This window comes from Sinocyclocheilus rhinocerous, unplaced genomic scaffold (genome assembly GCF_001515625.1).
Source record: "Sinocyclocheilus rhinocerous isolate Xijiao unplaced genomic scaffold, SAMN03320098_v1.1 scaffold1463, whole genome shotgun sequence".
In the NCBI taxonomy this organism is placed as follows: Eukaryota; Metazoa; Chordata; class Actinopteri; order Cypriniformes; family Cyprinidae; genus Sinocyclocheilus; species Sinocyclocheilus rhinocerous.
Window position 1 is genome coordinate 56,324 of NW_015642517.1, and position 24,166 is coordinate 80,489.

The following is a 24,166-nucleotide window of genomic DNA, read 5'->3' on the forward strand; positions in this document are numbered from 1 at the left end:
TCAGGAGTGTTGGGTTTCCCTGCTTCGCTGTTCCTTCATACAAGCACTGAAATTTCTTCAGCAGAATTAATTTGAATGTGCTTTCGACCAGCTGAGGGCCATGACTGAAAGATTAAAATAACAGGTCACAACATAAATTAAAGAGGTTAAAGTATTAGTGAAATAAATTAAGCTTATAAATCAAATATTTAAGCAAAATCACACATGCAACAGTGCTGCTGGTCTAAATATGGCATGGCTGTTATTTGGCCCTTTAAACAAGCTGTGCTTATAATCAGATCAACAGCACACTTGAGAATATGAATTTGGGTGAGTCCGTGTAGACAGAAATATTGTACCTCAGATTAGATGTGTTTTACCTGCATCCTGAAGAAAAATCTCCACCACTGAATGTTTCTGTGTCCTCCATGATTCATTCAGTCTTCATGAAGCTGCACAGGTACTTCTGATGAGGCACATAACACAGTATTTTAAATGCATTTTTGAAGTTTACCTGAATGTTGTGTTTATTAGGACAAAAGAATCAGTTTTTAAACAGGCGCCCTGTTCTGGCACTTTTCTGGAATCTCTTTGTGCCTAATTTGCTCAGTATAGTTATTTATAGGTTACAGAACAATACACAAAACAAGTAATGGGAAGAAATTATCCATTAGCATTAGCCATTTCTTTACACTCTCTATTTTCACTAAATATGTTTTTGATAAACACTTACTGCAACATTACAGACATTTACAGAACATGACAATACTTCCCTATCTGCCTGTTTGTCCAACCAAGGTCTATTAAGATATAAGATCAAGTTGTTTCATTAAGTACTTTATGTTAAAGGTAGCCTAGTATTTTAGTTTACACCAGTGAGGAAGTCACTTTATTCACCTCGACTGACTCACCAGATCGAAAGTCACATGTTCTCAGTTTTCATGGTTTCCCAGTAAGTACAAGCAACTAAACACTATTTGACACACTTATGTTCAGTTTTTTCCAAATAAAGCAATCTTAAGAGCTCAGGTGTAAAATGGCACAGGTAAAAGACTACTTACTTGTGCTCCTGACCATAAATTTAGGTGGGGCAGATTCTGGGTTGAAGCACTAGTTTATGATTAACAGCTTGTAAATTTATATTCTAAACACTGAACACATGTAGTCTCACCTTTGGCAAATATCTTGCATAACTCGGTGCGAGAGTTTATTGCCAAGCTCCAAGTACACACCCACACACACAAAAATAATGTTTAATCTTAATGCATGCTTTAATGTGGTGTACGGTACATACTATTTATTGCTTCTGAATTATTTTGATTTAGACTTAAGAGCGGAGAAGGAATTCTAGAGAGAGATAAAAGCCATGTTGAATCTCAGAACAAACAAAAAACACAACAGGAAGTCTTGGATTTATACTTTCACTTTCAATATGGCAGCAAGGTTACCGATCCTGTTTCAAGAGAAATATCCAGCGCATATCTTATAGTTCATACACAGTTTTGTTCATGAGAATGACTATACCTCATTAGTTTTGATCAGCAATTTAAATATATAGATGTCAAAATTGTACAATTCAGTGTAGCAAAGAATAATTTTATAAAAGACAAGTTCGAGGTGCGGTTATTTGGGTGATGAAGGCTTTATGGGCATTTAAACACAGGAATATTAATTATGCAGCAAGATCATCTTTTTGATTCAGAAATCAGTAGCAGTGTATTTGCTCATTTCATGGCAAAACAATTACATTTTAATAATAGTTACAATTAGAAATATTGTAACAGTATATTTACAATATTTAAAATTTACAACATAAAATATCTCATTTCAGTACCACTGGATTGAATTTTCAACATGAAACAAGATTCTCATTGCACAGTGATTTGAGGCAGCCATCAGTCAAGTTATTTAGGCAATAACATGACATTTTTAATGTAGTAAATTCACACATTTGCCACTGTTTGAAAGATCAAACTACTCAAATTTTTGGTGAAACTTCCTCCATCGGAACTGACCATATGAGCTGTTATTCACATGATTCATGTAATTAATTAATTAATTTGATTAGACAAATTAGCATTTTTCCATTTAGCATTTTCAACATATCAGGCATACAAATAAGATTGAAACGGAATATTTACAAAATCTATATCATTTGCAGACAGCTTAAATTGATTACAAACAAATTATTATTCTACAGTTCTTCCTTTATTTAATTCCTCTAAATAAAAAGACACATGCCATGGTGAAAATGGTGGTATTCCATCTTGTGGTTTTTGATCATGAAACCACTAGACATGAAGCAGTAATACTGTAGCATGAAACAAGATTCTCATTGCACAGTGATTTGAGGCAGCCATCAGTCAAGTTATTTAGGCAATAACATGACATTTTTAATGTAGTAAATTCACACATTTGCCACTGTTTGAAAGATCAAACTACTCAAATTTTTGGTGAAACTTCCTCCATCGGAACTGACAATATGAGCTGTTATTCACATGATTCATGTAATTAATTAATTAATTTGATTAGACAAGAAGCATTTTTCCATTTAGCATTTTCAACATATCAGGCATACAAATAAGATTGAAACGGAATATTTACAAAATCTATATCATTTGCAGACAGCTGAAATTGATTACAAACAAATTATTATTCTACAGTTCTTCCTTTATTTAATTCCTCTAAATAAAAAGACACATGCCATGGTGAAAATGGTGGTATTCCATCTTGTGGTTTTTGATCATGAAACCACTAGACATGAAGCAGTAATACCGTATTCCACCATCTGATCTTTAAAGAGCTTCATGGGTAAAGATGGCAACTAGATTACAGTTAAACAACCTTCAGGTCTGTTATCAGAACTGTGTGCAGCATATACATACTTTCATTTAGATTTGGCACAGGAGGTTTTAGGTCCAAATGGATTCACCATTTAGTGTCAAATCGAGTCAGATCCTAAGGATGCTTCTATATGTAACAAAAATACAGTTTTGTGTGGAATACGATATGAATATGGTACTGCATGGGTAACATACAGGCTGAAACTCAAGTATTTTTTGTTTCTTAAGTAAACAGATAATAGCTTATCTAACATGTAATATGTATCACACACACAAAAAGAAGAAAAAATGGGATTTGTAAATAATATGAATATATTCTGTTAGTGGAAACTGTCTAACATGTGACCCGTTTTAATGTCCATCTGTGGGATGTTCTGGACATGACCTGTTGACCTCAAACCATTTCATCAATGCACCTGGAAGAACCGGAAGATGAGCCGTTTTCCACTGACTGTTAGTGATGTTAAAAAGCACCAACTCAAAAAGCTCAGTTGTCAAAGTTATCAACACTTAAAAGACAGAGTACTAAACAGAATCCACAATCAAAATCCAACTGTAACCACATAAAAGACACATCAGTTAAAAAGCCAAGGATAAAAGATAAGGTTTATAAAAGAAATGTAAAAATTCAATGAAGGTGCCAATCTGATCTCTCTATAACTGTGGCCCTACCACAGAGAAAGCTTGGTCCCCTCCTAGTTTCAGTTTAGAGTGAGGGACTACTGTATATAAGAAGGCTCTTATCGCTCAATCTTAAGACTTCTCTGGGGAAAATAAAGACGCAGCAAGTCAGCTAAATAGTTGGGAGCTTGGTTATGTAGGGACTTGTACACAAATGAGAGAATTTAAAATCAATTCTAAATTGCATAGGCCCAATGAAGAGCCCTCAGAAAAGTAGTGATGTGATTGCTTTCATGGCTTTTGTGTAGAAATTTGGCAGCACCATTTTGGACCAGTAGGAGGCGAACAATTAGTGATTTAGAAAATACTGCAATATAAAGAGCTACAGTCACCGAAATTAAAAGTAATGAATGCATGGTCCGGCATCTCTTTTATTTGGCTAGAAAGTTTTAAATTTTTGACAGTAGATGGAGCTGGGGGAAATTTTTTTAAAATATCTTTGTGAATTATGATTCAATTCACTAAAGTACTGTACCTGTGATGCCCAAATCAGCCTCTTGAGGTTTGTCAAAGTGCATGTTGGAATCACTATGAGGGGTATCAAAAAAAGACAGGAGAACGTCAAGAAAGTTTACCAGTTGACCTGAAGGATGATAGATGACAGATGACAACAAAATGATATTCATGGCGTGATATTCAAAAGATGTGTAAGTTCAGACCGACTTACCTTCTTTGTGGAGGATGTCAATGATTGTCTTCTAGACCACTGCCAAGTCAGCAGTCTTCCCCATTATAGTGGTTTCAAAGAACAAGAGATACCCGGAATTTATACTGTAGGTATTGTCATTTAATGACACTCTAATGTAAATATTCTAATATTTTGAGATACTGGATTTTTGACTTTCATTAAATGTATGCTCTAATCATCAAAATTAAACCAAAAATTTTTTTTTAAATGTTTTACTTTACATGTAATGAATCTAGAATATATGAAAGTAACAGCTGTTCTTGCGTCCAGTTTGGTTTTCTTTTACGTTTACATGCCTTACCATCAGCCACGATTATTCTACTCTGTTAATTAAAAGGCTGTTTACATGCATATCCGCTAATTGTTTACAAGGAGCACACATGTAAGAGGCTGACAATTAACTGAACATATACTTGTTTAATTAGTGACACTTAGCCTGCATTTTAAAATCTTTATTTGAATGTGCATATTTTTTTATTTTTAAACCTTTATCTGAATATGGCAACATAATATCAAACGAGGTCAACCCCGCCCCCTTGCTCTGAGCTTAAGACTTCTCTCTATTCCTTAGTAAAAGTTTGTCTCAGCAGCTTTGTGAATAGGTTTTAAGAGAAAACTTAGCTGGAAACTTTTACCTCTATTTAGGAGAACTCTTAGTGGCAAGATAAAATGTTTTGTGAATATGGGCCCAGATCTCATCATCTTCCAGACCGTCTGGAATGACATGAAGAATCAGGAAAAAACAGACTAAATCCAGAAGAACTGTGGCAACGTCTCCGAGATGCTTCAAGAAACCTACCTGCAAATCAACTTGAAAAACTACGCGCAAGTGCACCTAGGACAAAAGGTGTTTAAAAAGTAAAGGGTGGTCCCACCAAATGTTGATTTAATTTCATTAATAGAAGTTAATTGATAAATAAAATCTATTTATGCCATTATTTTTGAAAGCATCCTCACTTTACAGCATTTTTGCACAAGTGCCTAAAACTTTTTACAGTACTGGATTATTACAATTAATGGCTAAAATAATGTTTGGAAATGTAAACTTATATTTCCTGCTAAAACACTACAGCAAAGATAGAAATAACTGGATTAAAACCATTTTTGTTGGTGAAAATACTAGTGGCCTAAGACTTTTGCATAGTTGTGTATATATAAAAACACATACACATATTCACACAATATAAATAAATAGTATAGAAACATGAAATGTTGTTGGACAGAATAATGGTCATTCAGAAACAAAGTAGAAAATGACACATCTTTACATTCTAGAGCCCTTAGAATTTATTTATATATAAATGATCATTTATATTATCTGTTATAGCACCAGTTATACACACAGCAGCACATTAGAAAAAAAAAATTAACAGCATTTATCAAAAATATTCACAACTGGTTCATCTATTTTAAATATAATTTAAAAAATCTAAGTGTACAGGCAATATCTTTGATTAGGTCCTTCATGTTCCTCCTTTACTCACATTCTGTCAGTCATCGTCCTCTACATTCATGTCTTTTCTACACAACTCTTACTTTGGTTAAAAACAGTTTAACAAAGTCCTGTTGTGGTTATGGGTCATGAAACCACTGATATGTTACCCTCTAACCTATGAAGCAGTAATACTGCAGTCCACCATCTGATCTCTAAAGAGCTCCATGTGTAAAGATGGCAGCTAGATTACTGATAAACAGTCTTCAGGTTCGTTAACAGAACTGTGCAAAGTATATGCATGATTTCATTTAGATTTGGCACTGCAGGTTTTAGTCCATATTGGTCTCAGATGATGATGGATTTATCATCTAGTGTCAAAGAGAGTCAGATCCTGGAGAAAAACATTAGCTGAGCCCTTCTCTGCTGGTCTTCTTTACTGGAAATATCTGCAGATAGAAAAAAAAAGATTTTTTATTTTTTTTTTGTAATTATTGGTTACTTGTGACACCACTCTATTTGTGGAAAGTGTCTAACATCTGACCTGTTTTAATGTTAATCTGTAGGATGTTCTGGACACGACCTGTTGACCTCAAACCATTCATCAATACACCTGGAGGAGCAGAAGATGAGATGATTTCCACAGACGACAGCAGGTATGTGTGTGTGTGTGTGTGTGTATGACTGTGATAGTGAATGTTTCTCAAACCCTTTGTGGTAGACACAGAGACAGGGCAGTCGAGCGATGGTGTCCCCCTGAACCATGTCATCCAGACATATCGAACACTCGCCAGAGTCCCGGGACAAAACATCATCTACAGAAAGAGAAAACACCACAACATCACTATCAGCATCAGAGAAGCTCCGAGCAGCAGGAGTCAGATGATGACACATGGGGCGCTGTTACACAACAAAACAAATCAGCATTGAAATAAACAGTGGAGGACAGAAACAAATTTGCAGGTCCAACATGAAATAAATTAAAGTTTTTGTTATTTCAGATATTTTTAAGTAGCTTTAATTCTGTTTGAGAGCTCAAGATTGCAGGAACAGTAAGTGATCTAACTGGACAGAAAGAGAGTGATCTGCGGTCAATGTGTGATAATGAAGGTTGTTCTTACCGTTATAATTGAGTCTGGGTTTGGAGAAACACATGAGCAAATGAACATCTATTTCATCTGAACAGACAAACTTAGAGCAGACGGGACAGTCAAATCCAGCTGAAACAAACAGAAGAGACAAAAATCATGTTTAAATATATTTGTAAGATTTATTTTTCTTGTAATCATTATGTAGGTCACTTGAGCAATAATCGCACTGTTAAAAAAAAAAGCAATCGTGGAAATGTTGTAATCTCGTCTGTGAGTCTACTTACTGTAATGTGCATTATCAGGTTATCACAATATGAACAAAATCTAATGCATAAAATTCACGGCACATGGTTGTGCTTTTATAAAGCTGGATTTGCCAACTTGTTTGTTTCATTTCAAGTAAAGTTCATTATAAGGCTATAAAGTTCTTTATGATTACACAGAAACCTCTGTAGACATTCAAAGGTCTGCTTGAATCAATATAACACATACAGGAAATAGAATTAATCCCCTTTTACTCCTATACAAGCATATATTAGGCATTGAGCATTTTATCCAACGAGCTAAAAGAAATCACTGTAACAGACTGTTACATGTGCATTAAACACCCAATTTCCAAAAATATGCATGATACGCAACAGAACACAATACTGAGCATTAAGATGAATGCATTAATTATAATGCTTTTCTGATAGACAGTAAAAACTGAACACCAAACAAAAGTAAGTTTACATCAAAATAAAGTACTTTTTGCACCGAGATAGTTTAACTGGTGTGTTGAACATGTTTCCTGTTCTTTGCACATTCACATTTAATAATACATTTACAATACATAATACAACAATACATTTATAGAACACATTCACAACTACCAATGCACTGACCCATCAATCACTAGTTAAGCTGGGCAAATGTTATTAATGACACGAGTATAAATGCTTGCAATTGCTTGGTTACACACAAACAAACACCTGTAATTATCAGTGTCAGTCTGTACTGCCAAACATTAACAGGACGTAAATATAAAAAAAACAAAAAGGTAGGTCAGCTGTGTATTGATGGGGAGGAGCCTTCGGACACATGGCAGCCTCTCCAGACTGATTACAGACATAAATGCTTTTACAGGAAGTCATTCTATAAGACAGAGCCTTGTGCGGTTATGTGTTTGTGGCCCAGTGGAATCAAAGGGAACTTTATCTGACAGGAGGTTAAAGGTCAAAGTGAAATACGTGCTTGAGTTATGACGACAAAGGTTGCTTAAGCATCACTGCTAGCCCAACAAAAACACTCTCATATTTAATATGGCATATACAAATAAGTCATTGCAAATCAGATCAGATCAGGGGCCAGATTCATGACAAATTAAGAATAAAGTTCTTTGTAACAGATATTTCTATATTTTGTATTCCCAAGAACATTTAAGAATCTTCATATCTTTTTTTTCTTCTTATGATCACTCTAAAATAAATAAATAAACTTGTCTTGTCTTAAATTCCCCAAAGGTAAGATGTCTAATAAATATATTGGGTTGTTTTCTAAGGATGTGCATGAGTACTGATGAGTACTGACCAATGATTGGTCAGTTATTATTATGCATGAAGTGAGTTTTTACTAAATTCTAAATTTGGTAACAATCTACAAAATCAATTCAAACAGGGACATCGTTTTCCATTTGTAAGTTTCAGTTAATAATTCATAATAACTGTCCATGTTTGGCAGCATTCATCACAAAATAACCATTTAAAATACATGTCGCATTTAAAAAAAAACAAACAACCTAAAGTGCTGAACTCCTGTCATGGAAAATGCAAATAGTGCATGTTTTTATAATTCTGAGGAATTGCTGTGGTGTTTTTATTGAGTTGATCAGCAAGTCTTCAGCAAGAACTGCCATACAATCAGATAAACACTAAAGCCTCTTATTTTCTTCTTAAGAAATACTCAACGTTTTATTTATATAGCACATGCTAAGTGCTGTACACAAAAATACTATAAGAGCATGAACATAGCAACGTAAAAATATAAAAAAAACATAAAAAAAAAAATCTCACAAACACAGAAATAAAACAAATTTCACAACAAAAGTCCATCCCAATACATATTCATTTCAAAAGCCAAATCAAAAGCCAAAGCATATATTCAGACTTAATAAAAAAAAAAAAAAGTCCTAAAAAATATAATTTAGGAATTGCACTTCGGAATATTCTCACAAACTTTTTAGAATTTATCTTAAATTTTTTTACTTCTTTCTTCAGAAGACTTTCAGCCCCAAATTAGATATTTTCCACAGAATTTACTCAAATGCATAAAAATAATTAAGCTGATTATGCTATTAGATTTTGAAGAGAATGCTGTTATGTTCATTGGTGAGCACCAATAATCTCAGATGGCCAAATATTGGCTGATTACAAGCATTAAAAATTGATACACTTCAGTTAATGCACATTCTGTTTGTGTTCTCTGTAACTTTGCTATTGTCCAAATTTTCATGTTTCGGAAAACCCTTTAAGCTCATGATGTGAACTCACAGCACCAAATATTATTGATGAAGAACACACTTATCTTACTGAACACACTGCATCTGGAGCAGCCACATGACACACATGCCTCCTGCACCTCGACCTTCACACTCCAATTTGACCCAAATCATGTGCATTGACACAGAATGCCCCTTCAGTCTTTGCTACCCTAGCTATAAGCACACCGTGTGATATCCATGAAAAGTATAAACACTATGATGCTTTCCAACACAATATTCTATTTGACTGTCCAATGGAAGAGGTATAGTGATAAGGAAACCATTATTTTTTCAAATTTGAAGTCATTACTTTTTTGTATTTCGGTTTGATGCTGCAATTTCAAAAGCAGAAAAATATTTTGAAGCTGCTTTTCTTTTTAAAATGACTTTATAGAAAAATAATAAAATAGCCATGCACTTTCAAAGCCAGACTGTATCACAAATCAAAAAGCTGGCAATCAAACTTGCTCAGCTATTTCAAACATGACTCATAAAAGAGGATTTCAGCAGGAACTATGGCTCCTAAATGTCTTGCTAACAAATACAATAACTGTCAAATATAAAGCAATGCATATGACTGACACAGACATTTTCTCACATGTTCACACGTCTGTTCCCAAACAGCAAATTTCCCTCTCTGAATCTTATCAATCTGACCCACTATCAAGGATGATTTATTTAATACAACCTGTCACTATCGCTATACAATCAAATCTGGAACCAAACGCACACAATGTTTGATGTTTATTGCCACTCAAAGGTCACAAAAATCCAACATTGCAGTTTGACCTTCAAGTTCTGGAAAGAGAGATCTTGCATGAAACAGACAACATATTAATTCATTATCATAATATCAGCTGTTTCAACCCACATAAACACATCAGGAATGTTAAGGAGACACATTTTCATGTTGCCCTATTCTTGGATAAGGAAGTCTCTGTGTTTATAGTTACCATAAAAATCCACAACAAAACAGTCAGCGTTCTGATCACAGGCCGTTCAGAACATGATGTGCAGAAACACACACATATACCAATGATAAAACCATCAATGCATAAGCCATAAAACAACATTCAATCATGCATTTGAAATGATCCTACATCAAATAAAATACAATATGAACACATGACCTTATTATGATAAGCTCCTATAATTATCAAATAAGATATCAATATGATACATTAATGTACATGTTTTTAAGTACGATACTGTCATATAATCAAGTAACCATACCAGTGAGGTGGATTATAATAAAATATATATGGAATTATTGGCATCATTATATAACCATACCATAATCATATGATTTCATCAATAATTAAATTATAAAGTATATATGACCTAAATGACTGATCATTTACATTATAATATAACATAACACATGCATGAGCTTAATTATGACAAGGCATAATAAGATAATGCAACATATATACAGTCAACAAGATTCATTACTATAAATTATAATGCATATATCTATGATATTGTCTTAGAAAAAGATGAATAATCATATAAGACCAATAAAATAAACTTGTATATTTATGGTATATGAGCTTGTTGTGATCATATACAAATGTTGTATAATCATTTAAGACTAATAAGCAACATAATAACATAATATATTAATATTATTAAATTACTGCAATTATATGAACATATAATCATAATATCACAATACATCAGATGAACTTGTGATTATGATAACGTCACAAAATAACTTACTTCAGCATATGAGGTCAACATGATATGATCAACATGATTATATATAGGCCTATATATAGTCAAATGCATTATAATATAATATTAATTGGCAGGAGTTTGCCCAGTGTCTTACCGCCCAGCAGGTGAGGGGTGAGGTGCGCAGGTAGTGACCCGATCAGCAGCGTTCTCTGCCCGTCTGTCTCATCTCTCCGGCCGCTGGTCGGGATGAACGGACCGGGTCTTTGCGACGAATACTGGACCCGTTCACCGATCTGTTCCGTCGAACCGCCCGCGTAATAGCGCAGAACCGCAGCTCGCCCGTCAGAGTTAGACAGATCGGAACCGGAGTAAGATCGGACCCGAACCCCCACGGATGGACTGCTCTGCTTCGGACCCATACTGTATATAATATTAGGATTTAAAAAAAAAAAAAAAAAAAACCAAGGAACCTCAAACTATTAAATTGTTCAAGAGTGACAGTCAAAGCATTTATAAAGTTACAAAAGATTTCTATTTCAAATAAATGCTGTTCTTTTGAACTTTCTCTCTGCTTCGGACCCATACTGTATATAATATTAGGATTTAAAAAAAAAAAAAAAAAACCTAGGAACCTCAAACTGGACCAGATGCCCAAATTATATAGAGAATCAAAGACCGGTAAATGCAAAATGTTCACAAAACACGCATAAAAGCGAAAACCCAAACAATTTTGCACACTTCCCACAGCCGATGTGAGTAAATCCAGTCGAGCTCACCGACCGCAAACAAACTTAAACAGACGCCAAAGATCACATGAGCGACCGCTGCTTCTTCTTCTTCCTCGGTTTTATGACCGGTAGCATCAATGTTAAGGTGCATTATCGCCACCTACTGTATTGGAGTGTGGACTAGAGTTTACCCTTTCATAATGAGAGGACAAAAAAAACATAAACAAATTATTCCCTCTAAATTCTCTTAATCAGCTCTGTTCTCTTAAGATACAAAAATAAACTGTGTAATCCATAAGTAAATATATTTTTAAGCTTTAGGTTATCCACTCCCATCTTTCTAAGTTCATTCTTCATTGTTTCTCTTTCATTAAGGGTTAGTTCACCCAAAAATGAAAATTAGCCCATAAATTACTCTCCCTCAATGCATCCTAGGTGAATACGACTTTCTTCTTTCAGACGAATCCAGTCGGAGTTATATAAAAAATTGTCTTTGATCTTTCAAGCTGTTTCATGGCACTCAGCGGGTGTTGCATTCCTTCAGTCCAAAAGAAGTGAAATAAAAAGCGCCCATCCATAAAAAAAAGTGTCTCACACAGCTCCGGGGGGTGAACAAAGTCCTCCTGTAGCGAATCGATGCATTTTTGTAAGAAAAATATCTATATTCAAAACGTAATAATCACTTTAATGTAGCTTGCACTTTAAGACATTCTTCTTTACAAATCCTCGTTTTGTACTTCTAGTTAGTGACCGTTTTGTTTTGATCTCTCCGCTGCGCTTCCGCGTGCGACACTTCTGAGCGGCGCATGCGCAGCACTGACCTCATACGTCATCCGCCCGGAACTGCTTCCGTTTACAACTGTGAGCACAAGCTAGATTAAAGTGATTATTACATTTTGAATATGGTTATTTTTCTTACAAAAACGCATCGATTCGCTACAGGAGGCCTTTGTTCACCCCCTGGAGCCGTGTGAGACACTTTTTTTTATGGATGGGCGCTTTTTATTTAACTTCTTTTGGACTGAAGCACTGCAACACCCGCTGAGTGGCATTAAACAGCTTGAAAGATCAAAGACAATTTTTTATATAACTCAGACTGGATTCGTCTGAAAGAATAAAGTCATATACACCTAGCATGCATTGAGGGTGAGTCATTTATGGGCTAATTTTTGGGTGAACTAACCCTTTAGTATACTTTTGTCAAACACAAATAACATGTTCTACTGATTCCTCTATTCCACAGTGCTCACATAATCCTGTTGAATGTTTATTTATTATTTTTATTCAGCATAGTATGTCCAACCCTTAGGATCTTGTTAGAATATTTTCCTCTTTGGTGCTTCTTTTCCGCTGCTGCTTCTTCTTTTTGTATTGTTCTTATGCAACGTTAGCGCCACCTACTGAACTGGAGTGTGACGATTAATGAGTAGGTTAAAAACATTGAACACCGCAACTCTTTGATTCCATCGCTTCTAACTTTTTCTACAGTTATATTCTGTACCTTTTAATTGTACTTTTGTCTGTAGTATTTGCAGCTTATTGTTCTGTCATATGCTCTGCATTGCTGTAAAAATGTCTGTCATGCCACAATCTGAAGAGTTCACTTGCAAAAACAGATAACTCTGTTTTAAAAATGTACAAAAATCATGTTTTTTATCCTGCATTCCAATATCAGTCAAACTGCAGTCGGGTTGTTTTGATTAAATAATAATAATGAAAAATTCAGCTAACACAATAAAACACAATAAAAACATGATAACACCATAAAAAAAAAACATGATTTTAAATATTAATTTTAAAATTAATAAAAACGGAGCTATCTGTTTTTGCAAATAAACTCTTCATTCACACATAAACCTGTCTGATAATAGATTTCCATTCAATCCTGTGTCCAATTCTACTTGTAATTCTTGAGTCTTCCACATTTTCCATCTCCAGATAAATTTTTTCTTGATATCATTTCTTTATTCTATACAAATGCCTTCAATGCATTTTGAAAATATGATCATTTAAACCAAATAGATGCAAATGGTTAATAGCCTAACAAACTGACATCATTTTTTGAGAGCAGAAATCTTACCCGTTTCATTTATGTATGGCTGACAAATATGCATCACATTAAGTTTATAAGTTTATTTAAAACTGTAATTCAAATGGATCAAAATTTTATGCAATTTACCTCTTAAATGTAGGTCTAAATATTTTTGGAGTGCATTTACATGGCATCTCACATTTAACGCCTTCTTGCATTTAGTCAGCATTTTTACTATGCAAATATTTAATGTCAAAGGCTACAGCTGGGTGCGTGGGGGAAAAAACAGGGTTTGACCAGTTATGAAAACACAGCTATGAAATTAAGGCTAAGAAATACAGAATACACTCATAAGGATAAAATTTAATTGTTGAATTTCAGGTTACATTACATGCTGACCCAAACGAATTTTACTCCAGTTTAATTCTAAATGACTCTAGACAGGCTGATCAATATTCATCTAAAATCAATAACAATATTTCCAATTACCACATTGTAAGATTTGAACAATCTTCTTAGAAATTTAACTATTGGTTAGAGAGGTGATGAAAATATCATCCACAAATGGATTTACACACATGAGTAAATAAATAAATAAATAAATCATAAACAGGTAAACTAATAATAAACAATATATAAATATGAATAAATAATATAAATAATAAATAAGATAGAAATCACAAATCCGGTATAAAGCTTTAACTGTTACACAACAAAGACAGTCAGGTGAAAAAATGAATAAATATAAACAAAAGAAATACATTTTTGAAAGGTTAAGCTACGTACATAAATGGTCAAGCAACATAAATTAAAATTACACAAAAAGTAGCAAAGTGGAGAAGTTTAGGCCATGGGACAAATAAATAAACAGTAAAATAAAATAAATATCACAATCAGGTACAGAGCTTTAACTGTTACATAACTACATAAAGACAGAAAAACAGCAGCTTTGATCTCTGTAACACACTGTTGGTATAATTCATCTCTACGCTTCACTTTAGACTGGGTGTGTGCAGGAAGACACTATTGAAGCAGAAGACAGTGGAAGTTTAGCGGCCACAACATCAGCAAATTCACATACAGTATGTCCTGAAGAAACATAATGTGCCTCTGCTGACCTCGTCTGTGGCACGGTCTGGCCAGTCCTGGTTGTTGAGATAACAGCAGATAAATGATGCTTTAAACAGGTCATGGCAACTGCTGCATCAGGTCCCATGACCATAACACAGCAGTCACCTGAATCAGCTGATATATATATATATATATAGGCCTGCTCTTAAAACTAAAGGTTCTGGTGATATCCATGGTTTTACAGGAAAATTCCAACTGCCAAAAAAAAAAAAATCTGATCTGGTGCTTTAAAAACTGATTCCAATAACTTCATAATCTAAGTTTTCTTTAAAGGTGCTATATACGATTTCTCAACCTTTTTTTTTTTTTTTTACAATTTCTCAACTTTTCGCACGGGAACAGCGCATCTCAAAACAAATGTGTGCTTTGGCCACGCCCCCTTTTGCGCAACATTTAAATAAAAAAAGAAAGATAACAAAACTTAAGATAAATGTGGCTTTTATAAACAATGTCAAATGAGGAGTTTTTTTGCAAATATAAAACCAGGGCAAGTGGATGTTCACCTTTAATAGAAAGCTGCGTACTATGCTCCACCAGCTTGCTTTTACAAAGCGGAGTGGGAGGTTGCTCTCGCAGTCTCATTATAAATGCAGGGAGGGGCATAATTTTCAAAGGGCGTGGCTTACATACAATAACAAACACACCCCGGCCATTCCGACTGCTGGAAAAATTGAACATACTGGGCCCTATTTTAACGATCTAAGCGCATGGTCTGAAGCGCATGGCGCTGGTGCACTTAGGGTGTGTCCAAATACACTTTAAAGGTTTTACCCTTTAATAGGTTGTACCTATGAGTCATGGGTGTGTTTTGGGCGTAACGTGCAACAAGCCAATCAGAGTCTCATCTCCCATTCCCTTTAAAAGCCAGTTGTGCTTGCACCATGGCGGATTCGCTAATTTACATGGCGGAATTTGCAAGAGCAAAGACTGAACGCGTCTCCAGAGAGGAAACAGATCTGCTCGTGTGCGAGGTTAAAGCGTACACAATAATTATCTTTTACATTTGAATCCTTTCATTTTTTATATTTAGCATTTGGTGCATAATACGAACACGCCTCTTAAATAAAAAAAATACTGCACCATTGACTTGAGACCAGGTTTTATTTGGTCAAAGGTGCAATAGTTTTCAGTTGCGTCAAAATAGTAACGCGCCAACAATGCACCTGAACACACCTTGTTTTCAGACCAGCACGCCTGTGGGTGAACAGATGGGCGCAAGTGCATTTGCTATTTAAACAACGTGGCACTGGATGTGAAAATGATAACTGCATCAGGCTGAAACTAGCAAAAAAGCACTTGCATTGTGCCTGGCGTTGCATTGCGCCAAGTGTATGATAGGGCCCTATATCTTGAAATGGGTGTGTGCTGATACTATATTTAAAAATCGTACAGAGCACCTTTAAAGAAGTCTATTTCAACTCAAGAACCCTATGAGACCAAAAATGGATCTTGATAAGAATTGGATTCAGTGTTGAACTGCAGAAGAACCTTTATTTTAAGAGTTTAGACTTAAGATACACAGTTTGAACTTTCTGTGGTTAAACTCTCGAGTTGAGCTTTCTTAACTCAGAGGATGCTGATTAATACAATCAAAAGACAATAAAGGCAAAGAGAGGATTAATCAAGGGTTTGTTTAAACATCTCACCCACCCAAAAACACAATAACCTCATCACCTCTGAATCAGTGATAATTAGACTTTACCTTCTGATCTTGTTTAATTTGATCCTTAAAACACAGATACTTTATATGCACTTGCAGTCAGCTTTGGTTATTTGTCATTTAGCAGATATTTTTTGATTTAAAGTACATTTCAATACGAAGACAAGATCTGGGGTAAATGTGTTATTCAAGGGTACAATAAATCCACAATGGACATCTAGATTCACTACATGAAATCAAAATAACTGACCCCATTTACTTACTTAATACATGTTCCCGGTCTAATTGTGAATGATTCATTAAAGCACATAAAAAGAGACTTTCATTAATTATTCAACTTCAATTCAAAGTGTTATGTCCAGAACAGCATACTACTCTTATTATTTTCCATGTAAATTTTGTGTTTGCATGGAATACCTGCCCTATATGCAGCATTTACCTTCTATTTCCAATTTGATGAATGAATAGGACGTGATACCAATTGCAACTTTTACATTTTGATCACACTGTCAAGAATTAAGACATTTTTTACCACAAATTTGGATGCGAATGCAAAACATCCTACAGTAATTTTGACAACTGTATGACACTGAATTAAACATGCGACATAATGAGGTCATGTGACAATGCAGCAGTATGCAGTACACTGGTATTCCATTCAGAACTTAAGTTTCTAATCTACTGCCTCCAGATTATTGAAAAAAAATATTATGAGATATTTGTTTTGTCTCTGCTCGAGAAGTTAATGAGAAATAATATTGATCAAAATAATGATCACTTGAGTTAAAATCAGGGTGCAGGAAAAGCTGTCCAGATTTTAAAGGGTGTAATGATGCAGTGTGTGTGTTTGTGTGTATACTGTAAGAAGAAGAGCCAGGTGAGTAAGGTTAGGAGAGCAGGGCTCGATGCAGAGACTGTGGCCCAGCGCGGAGCCTCTCTGCTGGGCATTATTGCTGGCTCACACCCATCTGCTGGTGGTCTGGCTCTGGTTCCTCCTCCACATCTGCGTGATACTGATCGAATGCGTCATCGTCAATATCTGGAAGACCCAGGAGCTGCAGAAGAATTTCACAATCATTCCAAACTGAATAGTATAGAATCAAACCAGAACAGAACAAAACTGAATATTCAAATGTAACATGCATTGCCATTCCAGAGATTCCATTATAAGAGTGTAAACACAGTTTTGGCTCTAAAATCTGATTGCATGAGTCACGTTCGAAACATTTAAAAAACGTCTGTAAACACGTCACACACGCAAGATTTGTCAAGCATGGGAGAAACAAATGGAACAATAAAAAACCTCAGAAATGTTCACTTTGATTAATTTGCTCAAGCATGTTTGCAAATAAAACGTACCATCAACACACTTTGTCTATGCCACAAAAATGTAAGAACTTAAGTTTTCTATGGCCATTCAACATTTGCTTTGTTTGAGAAAAAAATTTAATATACAGTTACAACTTATTTTCATTTGATTTAGTTGCATTAGTTAAAATGTGATTTTCGGTCATCGAGATCTGGCAGAAGCAGCACTTTTTTCTGCTTTTCAGCTTTCCTCATGCATGAAATCACCCACATGCCAAAAAACCACTGAGACCATGCAAAAATAATGACGATTCATAGCAAAAGAGTACAGACATCAAAGTCAAAGGCCTCTGTAATTGGTACAGATTTGCAGAAAATTGCCAGCTACATGCATATTTCCAACATTTTTCCAACTATTATGTAAGCCTTATGTTACACCTCAAATGACAAGGGAATTTATAGTAATAAATCCCAAATCTCTCAAACTGCTTGAGCATTCACAGCTTATATGGACTGCTTGGCAAAGGTTATGCATTCGTTAAACTGATTCACTATATTACATGGCTGTATAATTGTTTATTGTGCTTATTATTATTCAGAAATGTACAGTAGAGTGAGACTTACAGGCCTGAAGGATCTGAAGACTTTGTCCAGCACCTCCAGCAGTGTTTTCTTCCCGCAGGAGGAGATGTAGTCCTGCGCGAGCTGCAGGAACGGAAGACAGTCCTCGCTTTCACTCCACACATGCTGAAAACACACACATCATTTAACCAGTTTCACAAAACCGAATTGTATTACTGCTCTATTTTTTTCTCAAATGCTTATCTAAATTAGGTGACTTTTTTTTAATAAATACACTTTCTTTTACATTTCTTTTACGCTAGCATGTTCATGAAAACCTTTACATATCCACATCTGTGCATACAATATATTGTCTCTGGTCTTTTTGTCTGTTGTGTATTTTCACATATTTATTTTTAAAGGGGTCATATGATGAGATTTCAAGTTTTCCTTTCTCTTTGGAGTGTTACAAGCTGTTCGTGAATAGATAAGATCCCTAAAGTTGCAAAGACTAAAGTCTCAAAACCAAAGAGATATTCTTTATAAAAGTTAAGACACGCCCTCCTAAAACGCCTCGTTTAAACTCGCCCCCACGTCTGCGTCACTGTGTGGGAAGATTTGCATAACGCCGCCTAAATGTTCATGCAAAGAAAGAAGGCGTAACTTTTATTCTTGCTGTAGTATTGTTGCTACCGCCATGTCGTGTGTGTTTGTGTTCTGTGTGTTTCGTTGTGAAAGCGAAACTACTTTGTTTGGCCTTCCAAAAGAGGACACAACTAGACATCAGTGGTTAAGTTGTATTGTTACAACTGTTCCAGAACAGTTCAAACCAAATAGGCCCTATTCAGATGTGTGCAGCGCATTTTACGGAGGACAAGGACTGTTTCCTGAGAGAGTAGCCTACAATGCCGGTGTTCTGACAAATAATGCTGACTCACAGCCTGTAAGTACATTTTCATATTTAAAGGATTTGCCACTGACGATTCTGTAGTATTGTTGTTGCCGCCGCCATGTTGTGAAGACGCTGTGTTTTTCGTTGTGAAAGCGAAACTACTTTGTTTGGTCTTCCAAAAGAGGACACGACTAGACATCAGTGGTTAAGTTGTATTTACAACACTATGTAGCACCGCTACATATTAATATTGAATTTATGTCAGTGAATTTATGTTTGTCTGGGACTAACCAAATTTGTGGTAAGAGATACGCGATTCAGCTGTTTGTGCAAATATTATGGGGACTATTTTAATTACGAACCAGTGGACTTTGTTCATATGGTTGATGAGGGAGATGTACAGTGGGTACGGAAAGTATTCAGACCCCCTTAAATTTTCATCGCGGCCGGGACACGGCATCACAATATGGTAAGGGGCGTAACATTTCCGTCACACGCTTGAGGTATTCGACCAAGAGAATCTGGGACACTAAAACTCTTTGTCCCATTATATTTATCTGAGCGAGAGGGACCACTTTTCAGTAGATGGCCCGAATAATCTTCTCCTACCAAACTGCATTTGAGAAAAATGATTAATGAGGGAATAGAATAGAATACAATAGAACAGAGAATTCTAATAAAAATAAGTTTATACCAATCCAGTGTGTGTAACACTTTATGGTTTTATTAAATAGATGTGTAATACATTACATTTCCTGTTTGTTATCTGTTTTTATTGCAATTTGAAGAGACCAATAACAATAAAAGCTGATGTTCGTACTGTTATAAATTACAGAGATAAATGTTTAGTTTACTGAATGCTCTGCATTTAATGCACAATGATATAAGGACTGTTTTAGTGCATGTGTGCTACTCTAAATGCTCTCTAAAAATGCACTTTTTGGATTTTGGCAGCTTTTTTGAGAACAAGGACATGCACAACACATCATCCATCTCTGGAGATCCCTGTTCAAGGTGCATGGCAAACAGTGCTGATATTTCAGTCCTTCTGGTTCCTCTGGACCTCACAGGGAAATATAAGATGATCTTAAAACCAAAAATGAAGTTTTGCAGCTGTTTGTGCATGTGATTTTATGGCTATCATCTACATGCATGTGTACTAGAAAAACTAAAATTCAATGAATATACAGATGTAAAATTCAGCCGAATTCTAATGCTCAACAAAAGGTTATTAATATTGTTATGTCCCAGCCCAACTTCCTGTTTCAGCAGGGAACATCAACACATGGTGAATGAATTCTACACATTCTGTCTTTCTCCAGAGATATCCGCGCAAGCTGTGTTGTGAGCAAATGCCTGAAGCACTGTAATGAAAACTTTCTTTTACTGATTTCAGAGAGACCGACTGATTATGCATCTGTCCAGAGCTCACAGGAACCAGGAGGAAAAAACACCGCAGGCCAAACCAGAGGAGCTCCAATTCAACTCAGTTGTATTAGTTAGTTATGAGTAGTTTTGCTAGAGCATCATTCTTATAATCATCATTTTATTTTAAAGTCAACATTAGTGGCCATTCACAACATGCTGCTGTGAGCATGTAAGAAATATTGCTGCTGCACTTATAACATATATGAATAACCCTCCTAGCATACATGATCACCCCGTAGCAGATCTATACAGGTGGAGCTGGGGAAGGTGGAGGGTTTCTGAAGTGCGCTGCTACTGCTACAGCAAACACTAGCATAGTATTTGAATGTTGAGCAGCGAGCTCATTGGCCACTGATACAGGAGAGAACCAATCAGCTGTGACATGAGATAATGATGTCATTATGGCATATTGAGTTAGATATATCGGAGTGCAACATCTAGAGTTTCATGTCAGAACTTTGTATGTACAGTATATTAGAGCATGTTTTACAAGAAAAAACTATTTCATTCCTTCTACTTCAAAATTTAAATTCAATCCAATACTTGCTGTTTCTTTGTAATCATTTACTAGCAATTTCTGAGTGAAAATTGTATCTACACCAAGTCTAGCAAAAATGCTGAATTTTACTTTTCTAGAATATCATTAGACCTACATATTATCAACATGACAATCTGAGTGAAAATTTGCACTGAAAAATTACTTATTGTATTAGTGACCTGCACAAGTAGAAATATTTCTTGCTCATTTTACATCATGTTTATTTATTTTAAAATGTTCAAAATCCTGTTAAATTCTAGGTTTAAATGCACAACAATCACAGATTTTTAAAGTGCTCTCATTTTTTTTCTTTTTTGGATTCACTGTAATTTTACCTATTAATAAAGTACAATCTCTTGCTCTCTCTAGCTCTGTGATCCTGCTGAACTGTGTATTGATTAGCGTGAGTAATTAGATCCCTGTCCTGCCGGTGCATGCGCTGATATTTTTGTGAGCTCTGGGACTCTGGTGCAGCGGTCTGGTGATGTGGTGTGATGTGAGGGAACTACAGTAAACTCTTGTGGCTAATTTTAAACCTTTAAACTGATTGCTGAATGGAAAGCAAACATGACAGACATGTGCAAGAGGAGCATCAATGCAAATACTGCATGTGTTGCATTAGTTGCACTTCATCACAGCACAAAACACTGAGAATATCTGCACTATTTGTTCCTCAGTGACAGTATCTGGGGAACTGTGCAGTGCAGCTTAAGACCTTTGTGCTGATTAAACACCTGCAATAATGACCCATGCTTGTCTGACCAGGATATATGCATCGGTCTATATACTGGATAGACTTCTAAAATGAAATTGTAGCATACAACCTCACAACATCCAAAACTCCAGCTGAGCATGTATGGAGAAAGTGCTGCAGTCAAAAACAATGACATAATTTCATCTGTTTTGAGATAAAGGCCTCAAAACACATGCAAAAATAAAAAGTATTTCAGCAATACCAGTTTACAGTGATAGTATTCAATATATACAATGTTACTGATATTTCTGTAATACTCCAATATACTTATATACATATATATGTGTGTGTGTGTGTGTGGGAGAGAGAACGACCCTGGCATTTTTTTGTGATTTGCTGTTTTCTACATAAAATCATCCTTCATAAGATAAAGAACATTCTTGTGGGAGAGAGAACGACCCTGGCATTTTTTTGTGATTTACTGTTTTCTACATAAAATCATCCTTCATAAGATAAAGAAAATTCTGTGAAAATGTAACCTTGATATCTTTAATATCGACTGAGTACAAGATTGAATGTCAAAGATTGAAATCATAGTGGAATTAATGGTTGAAATCAAACGTTGATGCTTGTTATCTCATAATTAGATTTTGAGACTTTAGCCTGGATTTCACAGAGAGGGTCTCATATATATTCACATGGGTCACTTTTGAAGAACGCTATTGAAATTTTCACTGTATTTTCTTGCCCTTGAAGTACATTTTGAAATGTGTTTTGGTATATGAAGGCTGAAACTAAATATATTTTCAATTTCAAAAATATTTTTTATTGAGCTTCACTGTTTACAAGACATGTTTAGCATGTATTTGAAATTTATTTTACACGGTTCTACCCTGTGTCTAATAACCGTGCTAATACCACAGTAGCATATCCAAAACCCACAGTGCTTTCTGTAATTGAGACGAGAGAGCATTCAGAACACAACAGCATTCACACACGACCGCGCGCGCAGCTCCCCCTCCTCCCGAGGCTCTTGCTCGATTATGTCATACTTACAAAATTATCGGTTCCTCCGGTGAGATTGTCCGGGCAGAGCACGTAGAACGAGATCCCGGGCTCGGCGTAGAAGTCCAGCCTCCTCTCGTCCACGTCCTCGGCGAAGATCAGGTCAAATGGATTCCCGGAGCACCATTTCTCGGCGGTGTCCACCAGCTCTTTGAACTCCATCCTGCCTGACGGACTGACGGCGCACCTGAGCCGCGGATGATGCTGAGGATGCGGATGCTGAGCACTAAGGCTGCGTCGTCATGGTGATCGCAGATGATTCCGGTTCTGGTTCTGCTTCTGCTGCGCTCTCACTGTCTCATATCGGCCTGTAGCTGAGTGTTCCTGATCTGGACCTGCAGGACCGGACCCGCTTCAGCCTCCTGTGCGGAAAACAACGCCTGTCCTCTGGCAGAGTGACGTCACATGACAACACATGCGCCCATCGTGATCATCAGCTTCACAAGGGACCATCTCTAAAGAGACAGCCGTTCCCCCAACTGTTTACACGGCACACCTACTGAATATTTTCCAAATATATCAATAATCATAACAAATGCCATCTCATTTTGATCTTGTATAGTAAATATGAATTATTCTTAACAACAGCAGCAGCAGAAGCAGCAACAACGACATAATACAAACACTAAAATAATAATTATTTAATCTAATTTAAAGTTAAAAGCTTGAAATATATATATATATATATTAATAAAATTTAAATTATATATATGCATATGTAAATATGAATTATTAGAGCAACATAATAATTAAAAATATACATTTAAATGTAATAAAAATCGTTTTGTATTCTATGTTCTATATTATATCATAGACATTACATTTTGTTTGGTCACACCCAACAGAGACTTAAAGTTAATAGTTAGAAGAACAATAGACTGCAAGGTTAGAACTCATTTTCCACATGAAGAGATTTCAGTTGTATATCTATTCTATTCCTCTGGAGGGCGCCATTAGTCTAGTTTTTGATATTTTTTCTCTGGCTAAAGCAGGTCAGTATGCTCATTTGGAAACTGATAAACCTGATAAAACACTTTACGTCACAATACAAACTGATGTTTGTTCTTCATCTACTCATCTCTTTATGTATCTGATCTCTAGAAGAAACATTGTTTTTATTGTTTTAATATAATACATTTGTAGGACTAAAGTAAAAAGGGTTTTATATTATATGAACTGTAAACAGGCTCCTGAAAGGCAGAGTGTTCATAATAATTGAA

At 35.5% G+C, this 24,166-nt stretch overlaps 2 protein-coding genes across 2 annotated transcripts; both read right to left on the minus strand.

Annotated features, from left to right (window-relative positions):
- Positions 1-5,473: 5,473 nt before the first annotated feature.
- On the minus strand, positions 5,474-11,378 carry znrf2a (zinc and ring finger 2a). Its single transcript, XM_016572907.1, has 5 exons — positions 11,064-11,378; positions 6,745-6,843; positions 6,333-6,438; positions 6,168-6,236; positions 5,474-6,072 (listed from the first exon to the last, which is right to left on the minus strand). The coding sequence occupies exons 1-4, from the start codon at positions 11,326-11,328 to the stop codon at positions 6,179-6,181; spliced, it is 528 nt and encodes a 175-aa protein (XP_016428393.1). The 5' UTR covers positions 11,329-11,378; the 3' UTR covers positions 5,474-6,072; positions 6,168-6,178.
- Positions 11,379-15,687: 4,309 nt separating this feature from the next.
- Positions 15,688-23,404, minus strand: mturn (maturin, neural progenitor differentiation regulator homolog (Xenopus)). The gene is made up of 3 exons (XM_016572917.1): positions 22,938-23,404; positions 18,393-18,515; positions 15,688-17,515 (listed from the first exon to the last, which is right to left on the minus strand). The coding sequence occupies exons 1-3, from the start codon at positions 23,106-23,108 to the stop codon at positions 17,408-17,410; spliced, it is 402 nt and encodes a 133-aa protein (XP_016428403.1). The 5' UTR covers positions 23,109-23,404; the 3' UTR covers positions 15,688-17,407.
- Between the last annotated feature and the right edge of the window lie 762 nt (positions 23,405-24,166).

Coding starts and splice junctions, on each gene's coding strand:
- mturn (XM_016572917.1), bottom strand. CDS start 23,108: ATGGAGTTCAAAGAGCTGGTGGACACCGCCGAGAAATGGTGCTCCGGG. Junction 18,516..22,937: donor CCGGAGGAACCGATAATTTT/GTAAGTATGACA, acceptor GTGTGTTTTCAG/CATGTGTGGAGTGAAAGCGA. Junction 17,516..18,392: donor TCTTCAGATCCTTCAGGCCT/GTAAGTCTCACT, acceptor ATTCTTCTGCAG/CTCCTGGGTCTTCCAGATAT.
- znrf2a (XM_016572907.1), bottom strand. CDS start 11,328: ATGGGTCCGAAGCAGAGCAGTCCATCCGTGGGGGTTCGGGTCCGATCT. Junction 6,439..6,744: donor ACCCAGACTCAATTATAACG/GTAAGAACAACC, acceptor CTCTTTCTGTAG/ATGATGTTTTGTCCCGGGAC. Junction 6,237..6,332: donor CTCTGTGTCTACCACAAAGG/GTTTGAGAAACA, acceptor CTGCTCCTCCAG/GTGTATTGATGAATGGTTTG.